Consider the following 19,983-nt stretch of genomic DNA (forward strand, 5'->3'; position numbering starts at 1 on the left):
ACTTGTGTTACTTGTGTTACTTGTGCTACTTGTCTCTCCATCGGCCATTCATTGTATTACATAAATGCATACATGATGTATCCTATGATTCCTATCAACCACAACAGCTTCAATGTTATTCTCAGGAATATTCTCATAATCAGGTTCACAATGAACCAAAATTGAGACCACACAGGTACTTGTCTTCCGTCCCTTCTTTCATCCCAACTTCCCAGCTGCCCTGCCCACATGCAAGTTGATGCAACGTCTTTTTGGAGAGCAGCACGGGCAGATCTACAACCAGGGTTAGACACAATGTCACAATCAAGACCCTTGCGTCATTTGCCATCTAGAACACCACACTAATCATATTGAACCAGGTTTCCATCTTCAATTCATAATATATTTCATATAGTTATTTCATATCCTTCGTATATCCATGCATCATATCATTTACGAGTCCAGACCGTGAAATACAATGCCATGGTATCGAATAACGCCCTTACTATGTACCTAGCCCAGCCAGGCCGCTTCATGCAATCATATGTATATCCTATGCGGAATGCGTTTAATCCAGCCGCTTTCCAGTACCTGGATCATGAATCCAGCACTGGTTTGCTTCCTATATATACAAGGAATATATAATGCTAGACCTCGATGCGAAGTCTACAAGGTCCGTCTTTTATACTTTCGGTATATCCGCCTTAAGACGGTACTATTACTGGTGTCTTCATGGCCATATCAACACTACTTTGTGGCGTAGTAGCTGCGCTCGAAACTTGGCTACTTGCATCAGATATGTCGAACATATCGATATCCATCTGATCCGTTGATGTGTCCGGCTGTAACTCGGCCGGCGCAGAGTGGGCTCGGACTGTTCTTAGTGATGTCCTTAGGGCGGCCTTGGTAGGCATCGAAACCAATATTGGTACGGGCGCAGACGTAGGCGCAGCCACGATAGTGGTTGGATCTCCTACCGCGGCTTTGAGAGCAGCTATTGCGCCGCTTTCGTTCTCCTCGTCGTCCTGGCCGATAGTCCAAACCCACTTTCGGTTCTTTTCCTTCTTCTTACGCTTGCGAACACCTTCAGGTTTGGGCGATAATGTCGGGGACGCTGTTCCTAACCCCGTCATACGCCGCCTCATTTCCTCGAACGGCCCTGGTGTCTCTCCACCGTCCCGGGTTTCGTCTCCTGTGTATGCCATAGCAAGGTCAAGTATTATATCCGAATCCTCTGCAACTGGTGTGGTCGTGTAGGGAGACGCATCGTCTACGAGAAGATCGATATGCGACTTGGTATATTTTTCATTCGTAATAGTCTGCGTCAACGGAGATAGATACCCTACTCGCCGGTCCGCCTTCTCTTGTAGGCGGCGTGATTGCCTTCTTTGAGTGTTGGGTGAAACAACGGCACTGGTTGGCGGTAAAGGTGAGTTGCGTAATATACTGCGAAGGGATCTGTCGACGCTATACGGTGCTTTGCTGGGAAACCCGAGCTGAGCGTAAATCATGCGACGCCTGTTATGAGCAGGGGAACGTGGATACGCGAGTCTGTTCGTATCGGTGGGGGGAAACATGAAGCTGCTAGATTCGGATGACTCGACTGGCCCAGCTGACAAGGGGGGAGTTGAGGTTATAGTACTTGGAAATATCATATCCGTTTTCTGGGCCGGTGAAAGAGGATTGGCGGACATAGGAGTATCTGGTAGCGTAGTAGTATGTGGTGTCACTACTCTGGCTTGGTGAGTATTGAGAGATTCTGTGTCTGTTTGGAGCTTTAGAGGTTGATGGAAATTAACCACCGGCCTAGGTGTTGATCGCGTTGGGGTTGACCTTTCAATAGCGGTGACATATACGTTTGAAAGAGTATTGAAGGCTGTGGGAGATCTTGTGTACACATTTGATATAGGAGGCCTTGATGACCTGACGCTAGGCCCGGGGGCGGGCTTGGTTTGGAGAGACAATTTGGGTCTCTTGGACGACTCGGGAGCTGCCATAGTAGCGGCCATAGTAGCGAAGGCTATGTCGAATTTTGCTAGATTTGGTTTCACAGAGGTTGGTGTTCTACGAAAGGCCTCAGGTGGGAAATATATGAGAAGGCTGTTGGATATGCCGCTTGGTGTATGCTGCCGGCAGGCGAGGACTTCCAAGCAACCACCCAGCCGGCCGGGATATATCAAGAGCAGTAAGAATAGACAAAATGCGGGACAGATGGTTGGTACGGGGGGATAATGGTTATGTATATAAATGCCTTGGCTTCAAGAGCCCGAAGAACCCGAAACAGAAGGAAAAAGAATGGGGCGGTTAGGTATATCGGTTGAGCGCTTGTACATAGTAGTAAAAGGAACTAATGCAAATAGAATGCAATATGCAGCGTGAAGCAACAAAACTGGAGGCGCAAGAAGAGGGGAATTACGTCGTGGGGGGGCAAACCGAACACCATCGATGAGAGGATCAGGAAAAGCGTGAGCAATGAAACTGGAAGTGGAAAGAAAACGAATTCGGCCCAGTGGTAGGACATTGGCTACGAGAAAGATGCAGTCATCCAAAGTTAAAGACGTTGGTTGGCTATAAAAAGGGACATGGACTTAGAAAGGGAGGTATGATTGAAGACGCAAGCGCCAACATACCCCTGCTGACCTCCACGATCCTAGCTATGTATAGCCAATGATCACCATGGCGAGGTCGGCTAATGGGTCAACATTTGCGCGCATGCTATTGCCGCTTTTTGCTCTTCTTCTGGCGCCTATCTCTACATATGTACCTACGTAGGTAAGCCAGACTGACAGACAGGCAGACTGATCAAGATTCTCTTGAGTCTTTAGACATACCAATCATGTTTCCCCGCATTTCGGAGCATCGGGAGCACAACATGCTTCGTAGAAGCGTTGAGGACATTATGGTCGAAGAGCGGTGAATAGTGAATATCATAGCATGGTAATACTCCAGATAACCGGAAAGTGTAGGCACCTATAATTATCAAGCATACGAATTAAACTACTATGCAAATTGCCACAAGGCATACCGAGAAAGGCGAGTAGTTACGAGGTACGAGGTACGAGGCGCGCTTAGAGGATTCTATCGTTCTGCAAGGGAGTTAGGAACCATGTTTGTTTGTTCTTGATGTTGGTTCTTGTCAATCTCGTCTTGTCTGAGTAAGCATTGTTCCTACGAACCATTAAATATGAGAGGGAATGTTTTGATCTGGTGGAAAAGTAGTAATAGATCTTGTGCGGATCTAGTATTATGTAACTACTAGGTACCTACCCAAGTGTAAAGGACCTACTAGGCTACTACTAAAGGTAGGTAATTATGTTTGTGTCGTATAATCGGTGATGGCTCTAGTTAGTCGGAGTCTTAACTCGTCCTATTTAGAGAAGCCAAGAGATTCAAAACAAATCTGCTTCTCCATTTCGAAGCATGAGGCTGTATTTATTTTTATCCCGTTTCAGTTGTGGACATCAAATTGCCAATGCTGCGGTGACAGAGTACATAATAGTAATAGCTAGGATTAAGCCGATGCCTGTTGATTGGCGGTGGGCTGAATCGTTGGAACTGTTAGGATTTTGAGGGGAAAACCCTTATTACTGTGTACAGTGATAACTGTTGAAGATGTAGCAATAAATAATAGCTCTTTAGCGAAACAGAAGGGTCAATATGAGACGGTGACAGTTATGCTTGAAGTGACACGGAAATTAGGGTGTATCAAATAAGTTGAAGAGTCAAACAAGTCAAACAAAGTCAAACAAAGCATGACGATTGAAGGTGGCAGGTTGTGCTAAATATAACTTTAAGCTCATGAAGCTATGTACCTTAGGTAACCACTTAGGTAACCACTTAGGTAACCACTTAGGTAACCACTTAAGATCATGGCAGGTGGATACTACATATGTAGGTATTCTACTAGTACCAGGGTAGGGTAGCTCCATTTGACTCCATTTTGACTCCGTTTAGGGCAGGCAGTGCCAGGCAGGCAGTCACTCAGGTCGTGCTCGCCCGCGAGATATCACCAAATTTTCTAGATTAATTTCCAGACTTTGAACTAGACTCCGAACTTTAAATGTTCCGACTCGTTTGCGTATTGAAACCTTTTCCCGAGGATTCAACAAAGTCAGAATCCATAATCCACTCATCAATCCCCCAACAGTCACCGATTATTCAGACTGGGTACCCAAGACACTGGGTTGTGTAAGCTACTTGCCCTACCTATTTACTCTCCATCTAAAAATGGAACGAGATGAAGTCAACGCCGTTGACTTCGGGACAGGCCCAGAAAATCGCCGCCAAGGTTCCTAAGAGAAACGAGGACCGCATCATTTTGCATTTTGTAAGTACCGAAATCTCTGACCCAGAACCCCCTTTTTTCTCCTTTTTTTTCTTTCCTGTTTCTATTTTCAGCCTCTACCTCCTATTAGGTAAATATTTCACTAGTATCTGCTTAGTACATAGTAGGCATCCATGATATGACTTGCTGACTGTGACGTGTTAGGACTACGACTGTTTTTACGCCAGCGTGTTCGAGAATGCCAACCCAGCTCTCAAAGGATTGCCATTAGGCGTCAAGCAGAAGAGTATCTTAGCTACATGTAATTACGCAGCTCGGGCCCGAGGGGTTTCGAAGCTGTCGTCGATCTTTGACGCGAAGAAGGCATGTCCAGAGATCGTGATCATCAACGGCGAGGATCTAACGCCATTCCGCGATGTCTCCAAAAGGCTATGGTCAGTATTGAGATCCTATTCTTGGAATGACCGCGTGGAACGCTTGGGGCTCGATGAGGTGTTTTTAGACGTGACAGATATCGTGGCATACAACCAAGAGCTGCTGAATCGTAACACCTTGCCACATTCCTTCTTTCAGCTTTCTCGACATGACCTCGAAAAGGGCTTTGTCTTCGACGGTACGCGGTTCTGTGGATGTACGGAACCTTTTTTGAACCAGGAAGATATCACCCTGGCCCTAGATAACCCACTATGTGTACGCCTGATGCTTGCATCACATCTAGCGGGCCACCTGCGCCACAGAATAGAAGAGGAGTTTGGGTACACGTCTAGCGGTGGTATATCGACGAACAAGCTGTTAGCAAAGATGGTTGGTAGCGTGCATAAGCCAAAGAACCAGACTACGCTTCTTAGTCTTCATGAGGATGACATCCAAAATTTCATGGATCGCCACAAGCTGCGGAAAGTTCCCGGTATAGGCTCTCGCATTGCGCACCTGATCCAGGACCACGTGATCCCAGCCAAGGAGTCTGCTACGTACGATCCGCACAACATGGACACAGGAGCCAAGGTAACAGTGGGCCAGGTTCGCCAATACCCATTCATGTCGGCAGACCAACTAGAGCGAATCCTCGACCGTCCCGGCGCAGAGCGTGGCGGTGGTGAGAAGATCTGGAGTCTGCTTCATGGCGTAGACAACTCCGATGTCAAGGAGGCGAGCGATGTGCCGACGCAGATCAGCATCGAAGACACGTATATGTCTAGACCATTAAATACCCCGGCCGAAATTTTGCGAGAGCTATGCGCCCTATCAACTTCCCTGGTCAGACGTATGCGAACCGATCTCACGGTAGACGACGATAGCGCGTATCCCTCCAACGGCCCAGCCGCTGACACCGCCTCTACCCCGACAATACAATCGAGCAAGCAGCCAAACCAATTATGTTGGGCCGCCTACCCCAAGACGCTACGCTTATCAACGAGAACGCGCCCTAAATCTGGCAACCCTGAAAACTTTAGCCGAAGCTCACGTAGTCAGTCACTACCAAGCTTCGTCTTGAATCTCAAGGACGAAAGCGTCGAGGCCATCGGTGAACGTCTAGCCACCGATGTCCTTCTCCCTCTTTTCCGTCGTCTAAATCCAGAGCGGCAGGGCTGGAATTTAGCGCTGATCAACATCTGCGTGACGAACATGGTGATGGTGGCGGGCCCTGGCGAGGGCGGAAACGGAGGACCGACAGGCTTCAAGGGGCGGAACATCGCAAGCATGTTTCGGACGCAGGAGGATAAGCTGCGGGAATGGACTGTCTACGATCCCACGCCTGTAAACGACGCTCCCGTGGCCTCTACAAATGTTGAGGAATTCGCCGAGAATGCTACTTGGACTGAAGATGAGAAGGGCGGCAGCGAGGAAGAGGAGTACCTCTCCATGGAAGTAGATCCAGTCTCCCTAGACCCGGATGCGGCGGATGCTTGGGAGGAAGAAGATGAGTCCTACCGCTGTCACATCTGCGGACACGCCATCCCCGTCTTCGCAATACCGGCACACGAAAGATTCCATGCCATTGGTGACTAGGTAACTGACTGATTGCTTTTCTCTCATTATCGTCTTCGTGTCTGCTGGAGACCTACCTACCTACCTACTGACACCCAACCCAGACCCCCTTTTCACTTAACAAGATACCCAATACGCACAACACACAATGCCCTGAGCCCATTTTCCTCGGTGAAGTGTAAGATAGGATGAGATGTATGTATGTATGTATATCCGTATATACGTCCATTCGTGTTTAAAATTTATTAAACCATAGCAAATTAAGGCCTGTGGAACCATAGTATGCAAGATAAAAAAAATATAAAAATAAAATAAAAAGAGAATTGAAAAAAAGTTCGACCGTTTCCTCGTTCTCGTTCTCGTTTCCTTCATTTTTTTTAAACAGACATTTCCCCCCTCTTGAGACTCACTAAAGTTCCTAACGTTTCCAGTCTCTTGTAAATCCCTACCCAAAGATATAAAAGAACCACCAAAAAAACAACTCCGGAGGTATCAAAAAGGCCAAAAATGCACCGTGATAAATTGTAAACCCAGACAAAGACCACCCGTCTCGCTCAAAATCCCCTCCCACCCCTCTGATTTTCGTTCATCGCCTGGTTCGTAGTGACCCAAAATCCAGCCAAGCAAACTCCGGCTTATAGCAAGCAAATATGATAATATCGCAGGTTCCTCAAGCAACCACTTCGTCGAGTTCGTACGCTCAAAGAAGAGGGCGTGGGAAGAAAAAACAAGCACACCTCCAAAACACCGCTGGGTAATATAGGTGGGATCATAATCGTTCCAATTCCTCGTTTCCCTTTAGTAGAGTCTCTAACCATTCCCCTGCTATTGTAAGCATCGTACTCTTGCTGTAGCCACCGCCCTTGAGATTCGGCACGAGCTCGCAGAGGTCATCGAAACCCTCTTTAATGGCCCCTCTTCTTTTTTGTTCACTTTTGATGTGGTTTTCCCTCTTTTGAGCGTCCGTCAGATTTTCTCGCTGCTGCTTCGAAGCTGCGGTAGACTTCCTCCGTTTTCCTGGCGTATCTTGGGATGCTGATGGGGTATCTGGGGTCACTCTTAAGTCGACTTTCGATTTACGTTTTCTGGCGGTGGATTTCGGTGGTATGGATGACAGATCCTCTACTTCTTCCACAGTTTCTTCTTTTGTTTTGCTCTTACTCTTCCGGCGTTTAGCTGGTGGACCATGATCGTCACAATCCGCCTTCACGTGACCATTCACATTACTGCCCCGTCGAGAATTAGATGAGCTTTCTCCGTTGCCTACTGGTGATGAAGGCCGGGTGGTAGCGGCACTTTCGCTGATCGAGAAAACCTTGAGAGCACCTAATCGTTTTTGTTCGAGAAGCTCACTGGATTCGTGTCCAGGGGGGGCATAACCTTGTGCTCTGGCAAAGCTCGAATCGGAACCCCATTGCAACTCGTGTGACTCGATTTGCCCTTGGTTGGAGAGTCCGTGCGGTGGTGCAAACATCATATCGCTAAAAAATGCATCGGGGTCGTTCGACGGGGTATGCCTCTGAATACCAGGACTATGTCGATGGGGGCTAATTTGATTTCGAGTTTGCGGCCTCATTTGATCGATAGGAGTACCGTTGTGTGGGGAAGGCACAACGGTTGAGCGGCTTGCGCCATTGAGATTTGACGAGTGTCCATTTTGGTGTCCATGGTGGAGAGATGTGAGAACTGCAGCAACATCTGCGTGTGCGTTCTGATCGATCGGTGTGTGCGGTGTGTGCGGTGTTAGTATATTATGGTGTTGTTGTTGTTGTTGGTGGTGGTGTTGATGCGAGTGTTGGAGTTGCAATGATGGTTGCGGAGGTGGAGGCGGCATCATGTTTTGTCCAAAGGTGAAGACATCCTGAAAGGTTGTGGCGGACAAACCGTTCATTGACGAGACGGAGGGCTGTTGAGGTTGCTGGCCAAAGGACGTCGTATGGCCTAAAAATGCTGGAGGAAGCTGACTTATCCACTGTTCACTAAAGTTGAGCCCTTCGCCATAGGAAGTAGGATATTGATTGGACGTCATGTCCTCGAAGAATATATTTAGTAGTCTAGAATCGTCTTGGCTTAACAACGGATCTCCCGGTGGTGGTGTAGGAGCTCTCAAAAATAGAAAATCGGGATCAGAAATATGATCTACAAAAGACGGTTAGTCCATACTGACGGTAGGTAGCCTATGAACGAGAAGGAGGCAAGACGTACAACCAAACGGCGCATTGCCGTCGGGCGGTTGTGAAGAACCCATTTTGGGACGTTGTATACACGCGGCGCTCATGGGTGCTTCTGATCGACGTAGTCGTGGGATCGTGAAAAGTGCGATCGGCTTGGGCTTATAGAGATGGGCGTCGAAGAGCAAAGGAGCGACAGTTTGCCAAAAGAATCTCGTTGTATGTTTTGGCGATATTGATATTAGTTGTCGGATAGTGACGATCGTATTAAGGTTTTACGGGTTTGTGGAAGAAGTTGGAAGTTGGGATCTATTAGGCATGCGTGACATGAAGAACATGAGGACACGAGAGGCTATAGAATGTAGCAGGAGGGTATAGTCGAAATAATGCTGGTTGGGGTATACCTCCGCAGCGGGGATGAGCTGGTATATAGCTAAATAAGTATATTATTGCAGAGAGTGATCGTCGTCTACAACCAAGTCGCGACAAGGCTGTTCGGCTGCAATCCGGGTCAATGGTTCAAACAGGGAATAATAGCGGAGTTTCTTCAGATAGATCTCTTGGAGTATTGCATATCATCGGGTAGAATGGACTACACGCTATGGCTGACCCCTGAGTATAAGAACCGAGGGCGTCGTCAACTTCGATCAGACTAGAAGGAAAAAAGCCCATCAAGCTTTGGATCACAAGCAAGATGGAGCGTCGACCCAAGTAGGTGTACTGTAGGGTAAAATAAAGTAGGGTCGAGTAGATCAAGTAGGTAGTGTAGGTAGGTAGGCAGGTAGGCAGGTAGGCAAAGCAGGTTAAGGTAAGATAGGTTAGGTAAATGGAGGATTGTGGAGAGAAAGTGGTCAGAGTCTAGCGTAAGTCGCAGTAGCGTCCTAATGTAATAGTATGTAGTGCTATGTATCTACATACATACCCATAAGTACATTATGTATTGTACAATACTGTAGTAGGACCTGGTAGGTAGGTAGGTAGGTAGGTAGGTAGGTAGGTACAGTAGGTAGGTATGTATCTAAAAGATCGACGGGCCTTTCTTTCGTTGGCGTCGTTGCGTGCATAAAGATGTTACGGCAACAATGGCATTGTACCCTACTAGGAGGGAAAGGAAACGGAAAGCTCCAAGAATGACAACCTGGAAAGAGATAACTCAAAGCTAGCAAGTGACCTCAAGTCAAGTATGTAGTGTAACACAACTGTAAAGGTAACGGGGTTTAAAGAGAAGGAGAAATGACGGAGGAGAAGGTCTTCGGAGTGAACTGCTATTCGTTAGAAGTCTTTTTTTTTTTTTTTTTTTTTTTTTTTTTTGGTCTGTAGTAATTAGTCACCTGGCCTTGCCAGCATCAATGATCAAAGCAGCAAACCCAATAAGCCACATTTATTTATTAATTTATTTAACTGGACTAAAACCAATTAGGTAGCTCATCCATGATTGATTGATCCTTACATAATTGTAGCACTGAAGCGAAGCACGGCGCTGAGTACTAGCATCAACTAACCTAGTACATACATGTACCTAGCAATGGTAGCGAAATGAGATGAGGGGTAGAGCGTAGGTGAAGGTATAAGCCTATCGGGGACCCGCTTCTAACGGGCCCACTTCGCTGTATCAAGTTCTTATTAGACCGTTATTCTCGAATAGTCTTTTGCGAATAGTCGATTAGCAACATAATCTTTCAGGTACTGTACGTATTGGACCTTGGAAATAATCGAGCTAGATCAAAGTTAGCTATGAGCTATTTCTCCACGATTCCAAATGCCGTACCATACTACGGTAGTTAGGTAGTTGGATATGTACTACGGCGTAGTACGTAGTTACATAGTATGCCATTGCAACTTGATATAGAAATAAATTCAATCAATACCGTTGTTCTCATTTAAAGGGTCTTTTAATGCAAAACCTATGTACTCTAGGTACATACCCTAGTACTTTTATGTACTTAAGCAAGTAAACCAACCGTAACTGACTAAACTGACTCAAGCAACTGCATTGCATAGCTCAGGTGTCCAGACTTTCCATCATTGAATTTGGTCTTAGCTTGGCAGGGGGCAAGGGGGAGGGGGGAGCTCCGAGGTGCGATCACATGTAAATTTCTCCTTTTGTTTTTTTGTTCAAAGTTTGCCTTCAGTTTCTATAGCACTTATCCCAGTACCTATTTACCTACCTATTTACCTACCTATGATCCTATACCTGAACAACATCTCTTGAAATAGTTATACTACTGTAACCTTGTCTTCTTCTCACTCAAAAATATAATAATGAAATAATAAAGAATGTTCAAAGCTTCATAAGAACAAGGATCAATTCTGACATCACCAAGTATTTCGTGGAAGTGCAAGTGTTCCACTAACACTGAAACTTGGCATTTCCATCCAATTAGTTACGCCGTCCTTGTCAACCAACTCAAACACAGTCGGCGCTCCTCTATGAGCGAACATCGGGGTTTGCTCCGAGCACGCCTCGTCGATTACGTGACCACGTTGCGTACTATACCTTGTCGACCACCGACTTACACAGTAACAGCCCTAACCTTAGCAGAATGTATGTTAAGATGTGTTCTCCTTGCTCTTCTAAAACCTAGATGTATGTAGGGTACCAAGTGCTGCGGTGCCAAGTGTGCCAAATATGCCAAATGTGCCGGCCTAGCACTTCAAATCTTCTTCCGCACAGCCCAATACCATACACTAGTTTACGGCGCGACGACGAGCGAGTCTCCTGTGTCTTATTTATCTTTTTATGAATTGAAGCTGGAGGCGGAAATTCGGCCGAGATAGATGTATGACCCTTGGGTCTTGGCCACAAATTTCCGAGATTCGCGACGAACTTCTCAGTTATTCCTCCCACTGCCCAGTAGTTAACTACATGTATTTGTTACTACACGTATCTCTGATTATGTAGTAACTTACTACTAGTAGTACTCTCTGCGAGTACCTGCGAGTACCTGGGGGTATTCGGTGACAAAATTGGATACTCGCCTACATCCAGCAACTATTAGTTACCTAGAAACTAACTAACGATGCTTTAGGGATTAAAATCATATGACTATTTTTGGTGCTTTCTCTCTCTTACTCTCTCTTATTACTCTCTCATAATAGTCGATAGTTATATGCGGTATAAGGTCGCATGCATGCATGAAATCGGGCTTCCCTGTAACTACATGTATAATTTGTGCTTCGACCAAGTCACCAAGTGTATAACTCTGGCCTGTTTCGGGCACCACCGCCGCTCAGCTTCGGCTGAATCGCCAAAGAACGACTAGTAACCCATAACACGGTTAACACCAACTTTTGCTTAGCGTACCTATTATTTAACACCTATTAACAGCAATACCTAATTCATACATAACTACTTTATCCCCTTAAACTACTAGGTACCTCATACATACATCCGCTCAACTCGATTACCGCATCACCCGGCTTTCGAGCATCGTAACGCTGAGCTTCTCGGCGTGCATAGCTTCCGATTGCAACCTCCTTTCCGGACTTCTTCATCTGAACTCGACTCGCTGCCGCATACTGTTCCCAATTTTTGTTTGTGATTTGTGGCGAGGCGGTTTTGTTACCTACCAAAGCCACAGATCTAAGACATTATTAGCACGCCGCATCTTGGATCCTTCGAAAGGTATGTTGATCGCGTCTTTAAGCTACCTAGGCAAAGCCCCATTCTACTTCTAAATAGTTCGAAAAAAAAACTACATGTTGTATTCTTCAGGGTTACAATACGGTCAATACCAATCCCTCTCAATTCATCTGGAACAAGTTAATTTTTTGGCCCCTGAATATTATCCGATTCCTTACTCCCCCATTTTTACAGCCCAATCCAATAGATCCTACAGCTAACACTGAGAACTCGAACTCCACATGAAGACGCGGTGTCGCGTAACTTGATTGTGTGCGATTTCAAACTCGCTATAACCTCTTAAGTTGATAGTTAATAACCATCGTAACTATGTCATCTTCCACTGCCACTCCTCTAGTTATTCCGCCCAAGGCCCTGCGGAAGCTGGATGATGCCATACCACCACTTCTAAGACCTCTAATTCGGGCCTATGTCTTGGGCTACGCTTCTGCTGTTACACCCAGGGTCCTCACCTTAGTTATGCAGTATGTAAACAGAAGGAGGAAGGGCAAGGGTACTGTTACCGCTAAAGTCACCCGGTCCTTCATCGCATCCCTGCAGCGTATCCTCCGTGGGGGATTAGAACTTCGAAGATTCCCAGCTTTCTGCGCCGCCCTCGTAGGCGGAAGTACATTATTAGAGGCAAGAACTTATTCTCTACCTAGGCCTTTTTTCTCTTTTTTTTTTCTTTTTTTTTTTTACCTTTGTCCCTCGCTAGATTTGGATTCAGGTTTCAGATTCAAAAGAGTCAAGATTCAAACGTGTCTGAATAGCGTCGTCGTAGAACATCAAAGCTAACTACTGGTCTCGTTTTATAAAGGTTCTGCTGGGTAAAGTTCTAAGTCGTCTCCTGAATGGCCAGCTTACAAGCCTGGTCCAGAAAAGGTAAGTTCGAGCTCGCTTACACACAAAAGAAGAAAAAAAAAAGAGGACGTTTCATTGGGAAAGCTTGGCAGTAGTATCCTACCCTTGGCGTGCATCTCAGCCCGAGAAGGGCAGCTGCATAGCTAACAGCTGGGTAATGTAATAAACGGCTAACTGGATATTTATTACTATTATTACTATAGACTCGCGAGAGGGTTGTCCGGCTTCGTTGCAGCCTGGTTGAGTCTCCAGCTGTTGCAGTCGAGCAAGAGTGACGAGTTCCTAGAAACGGCTTCGATCGACTTCCAGTCTAAGCAGGTAAAAGTAGAGAAGGCAGGCCGAACTCTGGATCTGACACTGTTCGCCGCGACCAGAGCTTTGGACGTGATCGTCGGGGAGCTATGGGCTCGAGCGGAGCAGCACCGGCCCACGGCTGGCCAGCGGGCTTGGGTATGATTTAAGACATCCGCAATCCAGATGGGCTTGCTTACATGACATGGCTAACCATTTCCTTCCTTCTAGGTTGAATCGATGATGGCTAAAATAGCCGACCCAAGCGTATTTGCCGCCTCTTCCTCATTGATCATGTGGGCATGGTTCTACGCTCCGTTCCAGCTACCAAAGTCATACCAGAAATGGATCGAGCAAGCGGCTGCCGTGGACCCCCGCCTCGTCGAGGCTCTTCGGCTTTGCCGTTCCGGCGAAATCCGTTATGGCGAAGACACCGGGAAGGCCTCGCTGCTTGAATCCATGTGCGCGGATTTCAAGTGGCCGTTGGAGTGGGGAGACCCCTTCAAGTCTATCCCGTTCCCGTGCGAGATGGTCCACATGGGCAGCGGCCCGTCCTGCGAGCGCCACGCCATTTCCCGCTTCTACAACTCCTTCAAGTGGTCCATGGCCACGTATTTCCCGCTCAGCTTCGCGGGCCGCAAAAAGGACCTAGGCGGCCTTAAGAAATCTCTGCTATCCTCCGCGCGCTCTTCCTCGTTCCTGGCTGCGTTCATCGCTCTCTTTTACTACGGCGTGTGCCTCGCACGGACGAGAATCGGCCCCCATATCCTCGGCAAAGACACCAAGTGCCGGCAGATGATCGACGAGGGCCTCTGCGTCGGGTCCGGCTGTTTTATGTGTGGGTGGAGCATCTTCCTCGAGACGGTGGCACGGCAAAAGGAGCTGGCACTTTTCGTCGCCCCCAAGGCCTTGGCGACGCTCCTCCCCAGACGATACTCCACCGACAAGCAGTGGAGGGAGACGTTCGTCTTCGCCTTCAGCTCGGCGGTGGTGTTTACCTTCGTACGCGAGAACCCCAAGAGAGTCCGCGGCATACTGGGGAATGTTATGGGTTCGGTTCTAGAGCCGTAATAATAGTTTGCTTCACATCCGATCTGTTAGAACCCACACCACGTGTGGAATATTCATACCCCCCCATTGCTTAATCAGTTGTTGTAATTAGAGTTATAGATTAGACTATCGTCAGCTTGTAGATAGAACGTCAGGCCCCTTAAGGAGAGTAGAGAGGAGAGGAGGGGGGTTAGGGTGAAAAGGGGCAGAGTTGTAGCATTCGGCATGAATGGACGAACGCGATGACGACAGGACTTCTATAATATCGCCACGTCCTGTAAAAGGTTAACGAGTAGCCTTGTCAATGAAGTGTAATTAATGATAGACCCCAACCGTAACCCTTCAAACCGTATCGTACCGTCCGCGAGATGCAGAGACTCGGGCCGGTGGTTGACATGTTTCCCGAAGGTTAAAGGGGACAGGAATATGCGGCTTAAAACCCAAGTGATACGCGTAGTCTGATAGATACCTGTCTATAATCTATACGCTACTAAATATATCACTGTTTAAGTATTCCCAAGCGTCTACCTAGATAGTCACTCATAGCTTTCACTCCATCATCACAACACTTTGTCGCCACCGCACCCAAGCTTTGGCCCGAGCTCAGGATATGGAAAATATATAAACCAAAGTAGCAAGTGCATCTGGTAGCCAGGTTGGTATGGCCTAGCGGTTCGGTTCGTCGAATTTGCTCTTAGACTGTATATAAAGTCAATGCTTCAATTGCCACTACAATAACCGACCATTGGATTCTGGGGTCCGATTCCCCAGATGGCGGGTAAGTCTTTCCTTTTTTCTTTCTCCCTATTCTGTTTTTCAACAAGCTTCGCGTGTAAGAGGCCAAGTGGAAGAAGCGTTATTCCAAGCTGACGCTATAATGATGTACTTAATAAGAAATGCCCCTATCGCGATATCAGTATGAGATCTCCCACTTATGTCGTTCTTGTTTTAACACTCGGCCGTGACGAAGACGGTGGGTTATTAATTATTCTCGCGTTGTATTACTGGCTATGCCTCTATCATTAACATCAATCTTCATAACCTCCCTATATGCAGTACCAATAGTCCCTCATGGTCATGCTCTCCACCAGCTACAGACTCCCAACACAAATACGCAAACCAACGCATCATTTCGCACCGTGCCCAGAATGCGTCCGTAGCGTAGCGCATGCTGCGTGTAGCCTTTGATCGGTCCAGGTAAGAAGCCGCTGACTGTCCACATCCAGCCCTTAGGCGGCTCTCGGTCCTTTTCTAGGAAGTATCGCGTGGTGAGTAGCAACGCCTCGACGGTAGAGAACACGTAAAAGAAGTATGCACGCGTGTGCTCGATGCTGTCTTCACGGTCCGAGTATTTATTGGCGATGGTCGCGTGCTCGCGCTCGCTTTGGGTACCTGTGAAGGTGGTTGTGAATGCTAGGAAGAGGCCTAGTCCTAGCGCGAATACGGCGTGCAGGATGCGCCAGAGGTTCGCCGTCTTGTTCGCAGCTTCCTGTTGCGCTTGCTGCATGGGGTTGGCGCCGCCATTCATCTTGCTCAAGTTGCCGAATAGCCCGTCCATAGGTGTTCCGGCGAATGGATTTGCGCCATCAGCACCGCCAGCGCCAGGGCCGCCCGGCATACCACCCATCATTTGCGAGAGCATTTTCATCATGGGATCCTCTTCCATACCCTCCATGCCAGGCATCGGGGGGGTGGCGCCAGCTGACGATGGGTGGTTGAGGCCAAGCATCATCTGGCGTAATTGGGCCTCAGAGACGTTGCTTGGCAAATCGCCAAGCTCAGGTCGAGCAGTGGTGCCGGGTTCGTAGTAGTGTTGCGATATATCGACTTCCTCTGGATCTCCGTGTTGCTCTGAAGCTGTCGTTAAAGTGGCAGCTGCTTCTGGCGTGCTGGTTTCAGATGATGGTTGAGGTTCAGGAGCTATACATTTGTGTTAGAATGAATTGAAATGACAGGACAAAGTTGGGAAGTTTATTACCCCTTTGTATGCCTCCACCTAGGCTAGTGATCTTGCTGAGTCGTGTAGATGCGCTACCCTTGATCTTGGCTTCGCGACGTTCCTTGCGTATACGGGTCTGCTCTGCAGCTCGCGCAGCAGCAGCGGCATCTTCATCAACCTGTATTCCTTCCGTCATTTTGACTGTGGTCTAGGTTTAATTTTAAATGAATTATGCAGTGGATTTGAATTAAGTTGCGAGGACGATGTCGAGGGTATCCAGTATCAAGGATGGAGGATGGAGGATGGAGTGTGTATTGTGAAGGTTCCAAGGTGTACTATTAGTACATAGGTAGTATTGTTGTCTAAGAAGAAGGACAGCTGTGTCAATTTGTCAAATAATTGAAAGATTGACGTAGCACCTATCGGAGAAGCCCGCTAAGTTTATGGCTAAGTTTATGGCTAAGTTGATGATATGCACGTGGGGTTATCGATAAGAATTACAGAAATGCAGATCAGGGACTATAAAGTTTATTAGTGGAGTACCAAGAACGCAGTTGCAGGGTATAGTTAGTACCAAAAATTTCAATCTTCAAATCTTCAAACTTCTATATTATATAATTTTTTTTATTTTTTTTATCCTTCTTTGCTGTCAAATCTTCAAAGCCAATTCCCTCGAACAATAAGATGCACCGTGTCTTGTCATCGAGATGGCTCAACAGTGCACTAAACATCACCGAACACTCAAGAGCAGTTGAGCTACCTTTGTTCCTTTGTCCTGCTATTAACGCTACATCACGTCGCCAAAGAATAGGTGCTGTCGCATCCTCGTCTCCGCTACCAACTCCACGATGGAGGATACAACAACGCTGCCTGCATATGCAGCCTGATGTCCTAGACATCCCAGATGTTCCTAATGCCCCTAATGCCCCTAATGTCCTAAACGAGGAAGCCTTTTCCTCCTCTAATACCACATCTACTGAGACCTCTACTGAGACCTCCAGTGAAATTATCCCCCAGGATTTGCCTATCAAAAAATTACCTAGGCAATGTCGTGGTTGTGGTGCTTTGTCGCAAACCACCCTTCCAAACCAACCTGGATACTTTGATCTTGGTCGCAAAGCCGTTCGAAACTTTCTTAATCCTAGCATACCTAGTCGAGACCGACGGTCTCAGCTAGAGGAAAGTGTCGTTGAAAATGCGCTGAAGCATCTTGATCGTGAGGAGTTGGCAAAGAAAGGGGTTGATGTGGAAGCACTCATGACGAGTCTAACGCCGCCAGCAACCCAACCACGACCGCCTCCAAAGGTACCCACATGCGATAGATGCCACTTTCTACTGCATAATCACACTGCAGAGTCGATATATCACCCTTCCTTGGATGCCATTAGAGATACTCTTGAAGAGTCGCCCTATAAATATAACCATGTCTACCATGTCCTCGACGCCGCCGATTTCCCAATGTCTCTGTTGCCAAGACTATCTGAACTACTCAAATCTATGCCCTTGAGAACGAAAAATCGCCGGTCCAGAGCTGGCAAGTTTTACGCCAACCAGAAAACGGAACTAAGTTTTGTGATAACGCGATGCGACTTGCTGGCACCGACAAAACCTCAGGTAGACAACCTATTTCCCTACTTACAAGAAGTACTTCGAGATGCTCTCGGACGAAGCGGACGTGACGTGCGTTTGGGTAACTTGATAGCTGTTAGCTCAACCCGAAGTTGGTGGACTAAAGAACTGAAGGAAGAGATCTGGAAACGAGGGGGGGCTGGTTGGATGGTTGGAAAAGCCAATGTTGGAAAGAGTCAACTGTTCGAAGCGGTTTTCCCCAAGGGGAGAATGAATGCGATGCCTACAAGGCATCAGATCACAGTTGACTTGCACGCAAGCCGACCAAGGGAAGCAGAAGTAACAGAAGAGGCGCAAACACAACCTAACCCTCCCACACAAGAGGACTTGGACACTCAACAAATAGAGCAATTTGAAGAGGAAGTTGACGAGTTTTCCCTCCTCCCACCTGCGCCCAAGGAGACGAACTATCCGGAAATGCCATTGGTTTCCGATCTACCGGGTACCACGGCGTCACCGATCCGCATTCCATTTGGTAACGGCCGAGGGGAATTAATTGACCTCCCTGGTTTAGAGCGTACTGGCCTTGAACAGTATGTCAAACCGGAACATCGCCTGTCTTTGATCATGCGCTCCCGCATCGTACCAGAGCAAATGACTCTTAGGCCGAGCCAGTCACTTCTTCTCGGTGGCTTCATCCGCATCACGCCGAGAGAGCCTGCGCCCATCATGTTAGCATATGCATTCACACCCATCGAGGCACATGTAACGAGGACCGACAAAGCAGTTGGTATTCAAAACCACACTGGCGAGGTCAATGTCGACAGCATAGCTTTGCCGGAAACTGGTGAAAAGACGCAACTGGCAGGTTCTTTCGAGCTAAGATGGGATGTGACGAAACAACGTACTGGGCCGTTAACCAGGAAGAACGCTATAGGGTTGAGCGTAGACCAGCTGCCGTATCGAGTCCTATCAACTGACATTCTAATTGAGGGCGTTGGATGGGTAGAAATTACCGCCCAAGTACGCGTAAGGGATCTTTATGAGCGGAGGCGAAGGCCAATTCTGCCACCTGTAGAAGAAATTCCGGAGAAAAAAGAGCTTTCGGCATTAGAAAGGTTGGAAGCGGTAGGCGAAGATGCAAAGAAGAAACACTCGCCTCCTCCCGAATTTGAAGAGCACTACAGTGACGAGCCAAATTGGCCGATTGTGGATGTATACAGCCCGGAGGGCAAATACATCTCTAACCGTATGCCCATGAATGGCTGGATATTGAACAAGCCAAGGGTCACACCCGAATCGAAACGGTCGAGACCTAGGAGGAGTATGAAGGGTATGAAAAAGCTTGAGAAGAAGCGTAGACGAGAAAGCCAGGCCGCCAGCCCTACGTCTGCGTCGTTCTGAAATAAACAAACCCCTATCGATTATTTTTGAATTGTACCAACTCCCTAATCGTGTGCATTTCACACGTGATATGTACCATATGCAATAACAGACGATATATCAACTTGACGCTTACCTGTGCATGTATCCCCTCCCCCCCGCGGATTTATCGGTTACCATTGTCTGCAAATACTAGGTAGTCTCCGAGGAAAAAAGTACCAACAACTGAATTTCATCGAGACTAAAATGGTTAGAACTTTTGGCGACTGGTGCTCAGATGTGACAGAGACAATAACTCAGATACGATGGCCGCTATTGAGTGGTTGAAGCTTGGAGTACTTCCATGTCTGCCTTGACATTCTTCACCATCTGATTCCCCCTTTAGCCAATGTTATACCTAGATGTCTAGGGTAGACTCGGGTTCTGGCCAGCATTAGCGTTGATAGTGGTTTCCGAGTACAGAACAATCTTGGTTCCATTGTAGCCACATGAGACTTTTTGCTTGGCAGGGCCAGTTGCAAGGATTGAATGAGTTGGGGTGAAGGACAAGTATACGAATGCAATAGGATGTATCTTTTGTCACTCTATCCTCTAACATAGTAAAGATAAAGCAGCACGATTTTGTCTTAGATTAACATTATCACGTGATACCCCTTGTCACATACATGCATAGCACATGCATACATATAATAGGACTGCTATGTAGATTGATTCTGCACAGACCATGCGTATCAGAACAAGGATCGGCAAAGCAACCGCACTACCGGATACGTACCCATGAAGGTATGAAGCGTGGATTATTAGTCAGCGTCAGCAAGCTTACCCTGGTCTACCTTGTACG

General features: G+C 47.3%; 7 protein-coding genes across 7 annotated transcripts; 3 read left to right on the forward strand and 4 right to left on the reverse strand.

Annotated features, from left to right (window-relative positions):
- Window positions 1–6: 6 nt before the first annotated feature.
- On the reverse strand, window positions 7–2,567 carry GGS25DRAFT_483058 (uncharacterized protein). The gene has a single exon (XM_049260324.1). The coding sequence runs from the start codon at window positions 1,986–1,988 to the stop codon at window positions 684–686; it is 1,305 nt and encodes a 434-aa protein (XP_049119293.1). The 5' UTR covers window positions 1,989–2,567; the 3' UTR covers window positions 7–683.
- A 1,330-nt stretch (window positions 2,568–3,897) lies between these two features.
- GGS25DRAFT_199839 (DNA/RNA polymerase) lies at window positions 3,898–6,322 on the forward strand. Its single transcript, XM_049256786.1, has 2 exons — window positions 3,898–4,306; window positions 4,469–6,322. The coding sequence occupies exons 1-2, from the start codon at window positions 4,217–4,219 to the stop codon at window positions 6,272–6,274; spliced, it is 1,896 nt and encodes a 631-aa protein (XP_049119294.1). The 5' UTR covers window positions 3,898–4,216; the 3' UTR covers window positions 6,275–6,322.
- Window positions 6,323–6,824, reverse strand: GGS25DRAFT_199799 (uncharacterized protein). The gene has a single exon (XM_049256784.1). The coding sequence runs from the start codon at window positions 6,623–6,625 to the stop codon at window positions 6,371–6,373; it is 255 nt and encodes an 84-aa protein (XP_049119295.1). The 5' UTR covers window positions 6,626–6,824; the 3' UTR covers window positions 6,323–6,370.
- On the reverse strand, window positions 6,824–8,928 carry GGS25DRAFT_199808 (uncharacterized protein). The gene is made up of 2 exons (XM_049256785.1): window positions 8,459–8,928; window positions 6,824–8,392 (listed from the first exon to the last, which is right to left on the reverse strand). Exons 1-2 carry the CDS (start codon window positions 8,529–8,531, stop codon window positions 7,023–7,025), a joined length of 1,443 nt encoding a protein of 480 aa, XP_049119296.1. The 5' UTR covers window positions 8,532–8,928; the 3' UTR covers window positions 6,824–7,022.
- Window positions 8,929–11,650: 2,722 nt separating this feature from the next.
- GGS25DRAFT_199898 (uncharacterized protein) lies at window positions 11,651–14,799 on the forward strand. The gene is made up of 5 exons (XM_049256788.1): window positions 11,651–12,049; window positions 12,295–12,688; window positions 12,867–12,931; window positions 13,114–13,360; window positions 13,433–14,799. Exons 2-5 carry the CDS (start codon window positions 12,377–12,379, stop codon window positions 14,270–14,272), a joined length of 1,464 nt encoding a protein of 487 aa, XP_049119297.1. The 5' UTR covers window positions 11,651–12,049; window positions 12,295–12,376; the 3' UTR covers window positions 14,273–14,799.
- Window positions 14,800–16,595, reverse strand: GGS25DRAFT_199872 (uncharacterized protein). The gene is made up of 2 exons (XM_049256787.1): window positions 16,230–16,595; window positions 14,800–16,171 (listed from the first exon to the last, which is right to left on the reverse strand). The coding sequence occupies exons 1-2, from the start codon at window positions 16,384–16,386 to the stop codon at window positions 15,327–15,329; spliced, it is 1,002 nt and encodes a 333-aa protein (XP_049119298.1). The 5' UTR covers window positions 16,387–16,595; the 3' UTR covers window positions 14,800–15,326.
- A 190-nt stretch (window positions 16,596–16,785) lies between these two features.
- On the forward strand, window positions 16,786–19,708 carry GGS25DRAFT_483084 (uncharacterized protein). The gene has a single exon (XM_049260325.1). It carries the CDS (start codon window positions 16,875–16,877, stop codon window positions 19,161–19,163), a length of 2,289 nt encoding a protein of 762 aa, XP_049119299.1. The 5' UTR covers window positions 16,786–16,874; the 3' UTR covers window positions 19,164–19,708.
- The last annotated feature ends 275 nt before the right edge of the window (window positions 19,709–19,983 follow it).

Source organism: Hypoxylon fragiforme, assembly GCF_022984875.1.
Source record: "Hypoxylon fragiforme strain CBS 206.31 chromosome Unknown GGS25scaffold_3, whole genome shotgun sequence".
NCBI classification, from domain to species: Eukaryota; Fungi; Ascomycota; class Sordariomycetes; order Xylariales; family Hypoxylaceae; genus Hypoxylon; species Hypoxylon fragiforme.

Coding starts and splice junctions, on each gene's coding strand:
- GGS25DRAFT_199799 (XM_049256784.1), bottom strand. CDS start 6,625: ATGAAGGAAACGAGAACGAGAACGAGGAAACGGTCGAACTTTTTTTCA.
- GGS25DRAFT_199839 (XM_049256786.1), top strand. CDS start 4,217: ATGAAGTCAACGCCGTTGACTTCGGGACAGGCCCAGAAAATCGCCGCC. Junction 4,307..4,468: donor ACCGCATCATTTTGCATTTT/GTAAGTACCGAA, acceptor GTGACGTGTTAG/GACTACGACTGTTTTTACGC.
- GGS25DRAFT_199898 (XM_049256788.1), top strand. CDS start 12,377: ATGTCATCTTCCACTGCCACTCCTCTAGTTATTCCGCCCAAGGCCCTG. Junction 12,689..12,866: donor GCGGAAGTACATTATTAGAG/GCAAGAACTTAT, acceptor CGTTTTATAAAG/GTTCTGCTGGGTAAAGTTCT. Junction 13,361..13,432: donor CGGCTGGCCAGCGGGCTTGG/GTATGATTTAAG, acceptor CCTTCCTTCTAG/GTTGAATCGATGATGGCTAA.
- GGS25DRAFT_199808 (XM_049256785.1), bottom strand. CDS start 8,531: ATGAGCGCCGCGTGTATACAACGTCCCAAAATGGGTTCTTCACAACCG. Junction 8,393..8,458: donor CGGCAATGCGCCGTTTGGTT/GTACGTCTTGCC, acceptor CGTCTTTTGTAG/ATCATATTTCTGATCCCGAT.
- GGS25DRAFT_483058 (XM_049260324.1), bottom strand. CDS start 1,988: ATGGCCGCTACTATGGCAGCTCCCGAGTCGTCCAAGAGACCCAAATTG.
- GGS25DRAFT_199872 (XM_049256787.1), bottom strand. CDS start 16,386: ATGACGGAAGGAATACAGGTTGATGAAGATGCCGCTGCTGCTGCGCGA. Junction 16,172..16,229: donor AGGTGGAGGCATACAAAGGG/GTAATAAACTTC, acceptor ACAAATGTATAG/CTCCTGAACCTCAACCATCA.
- GGS25DRAFT_483084 (XM_049260325.1), top strand. CDS start 16,875: ATGCACCGTGTCTTGTCATCGAGATGGCTCAACAGTGCACTAAACATC.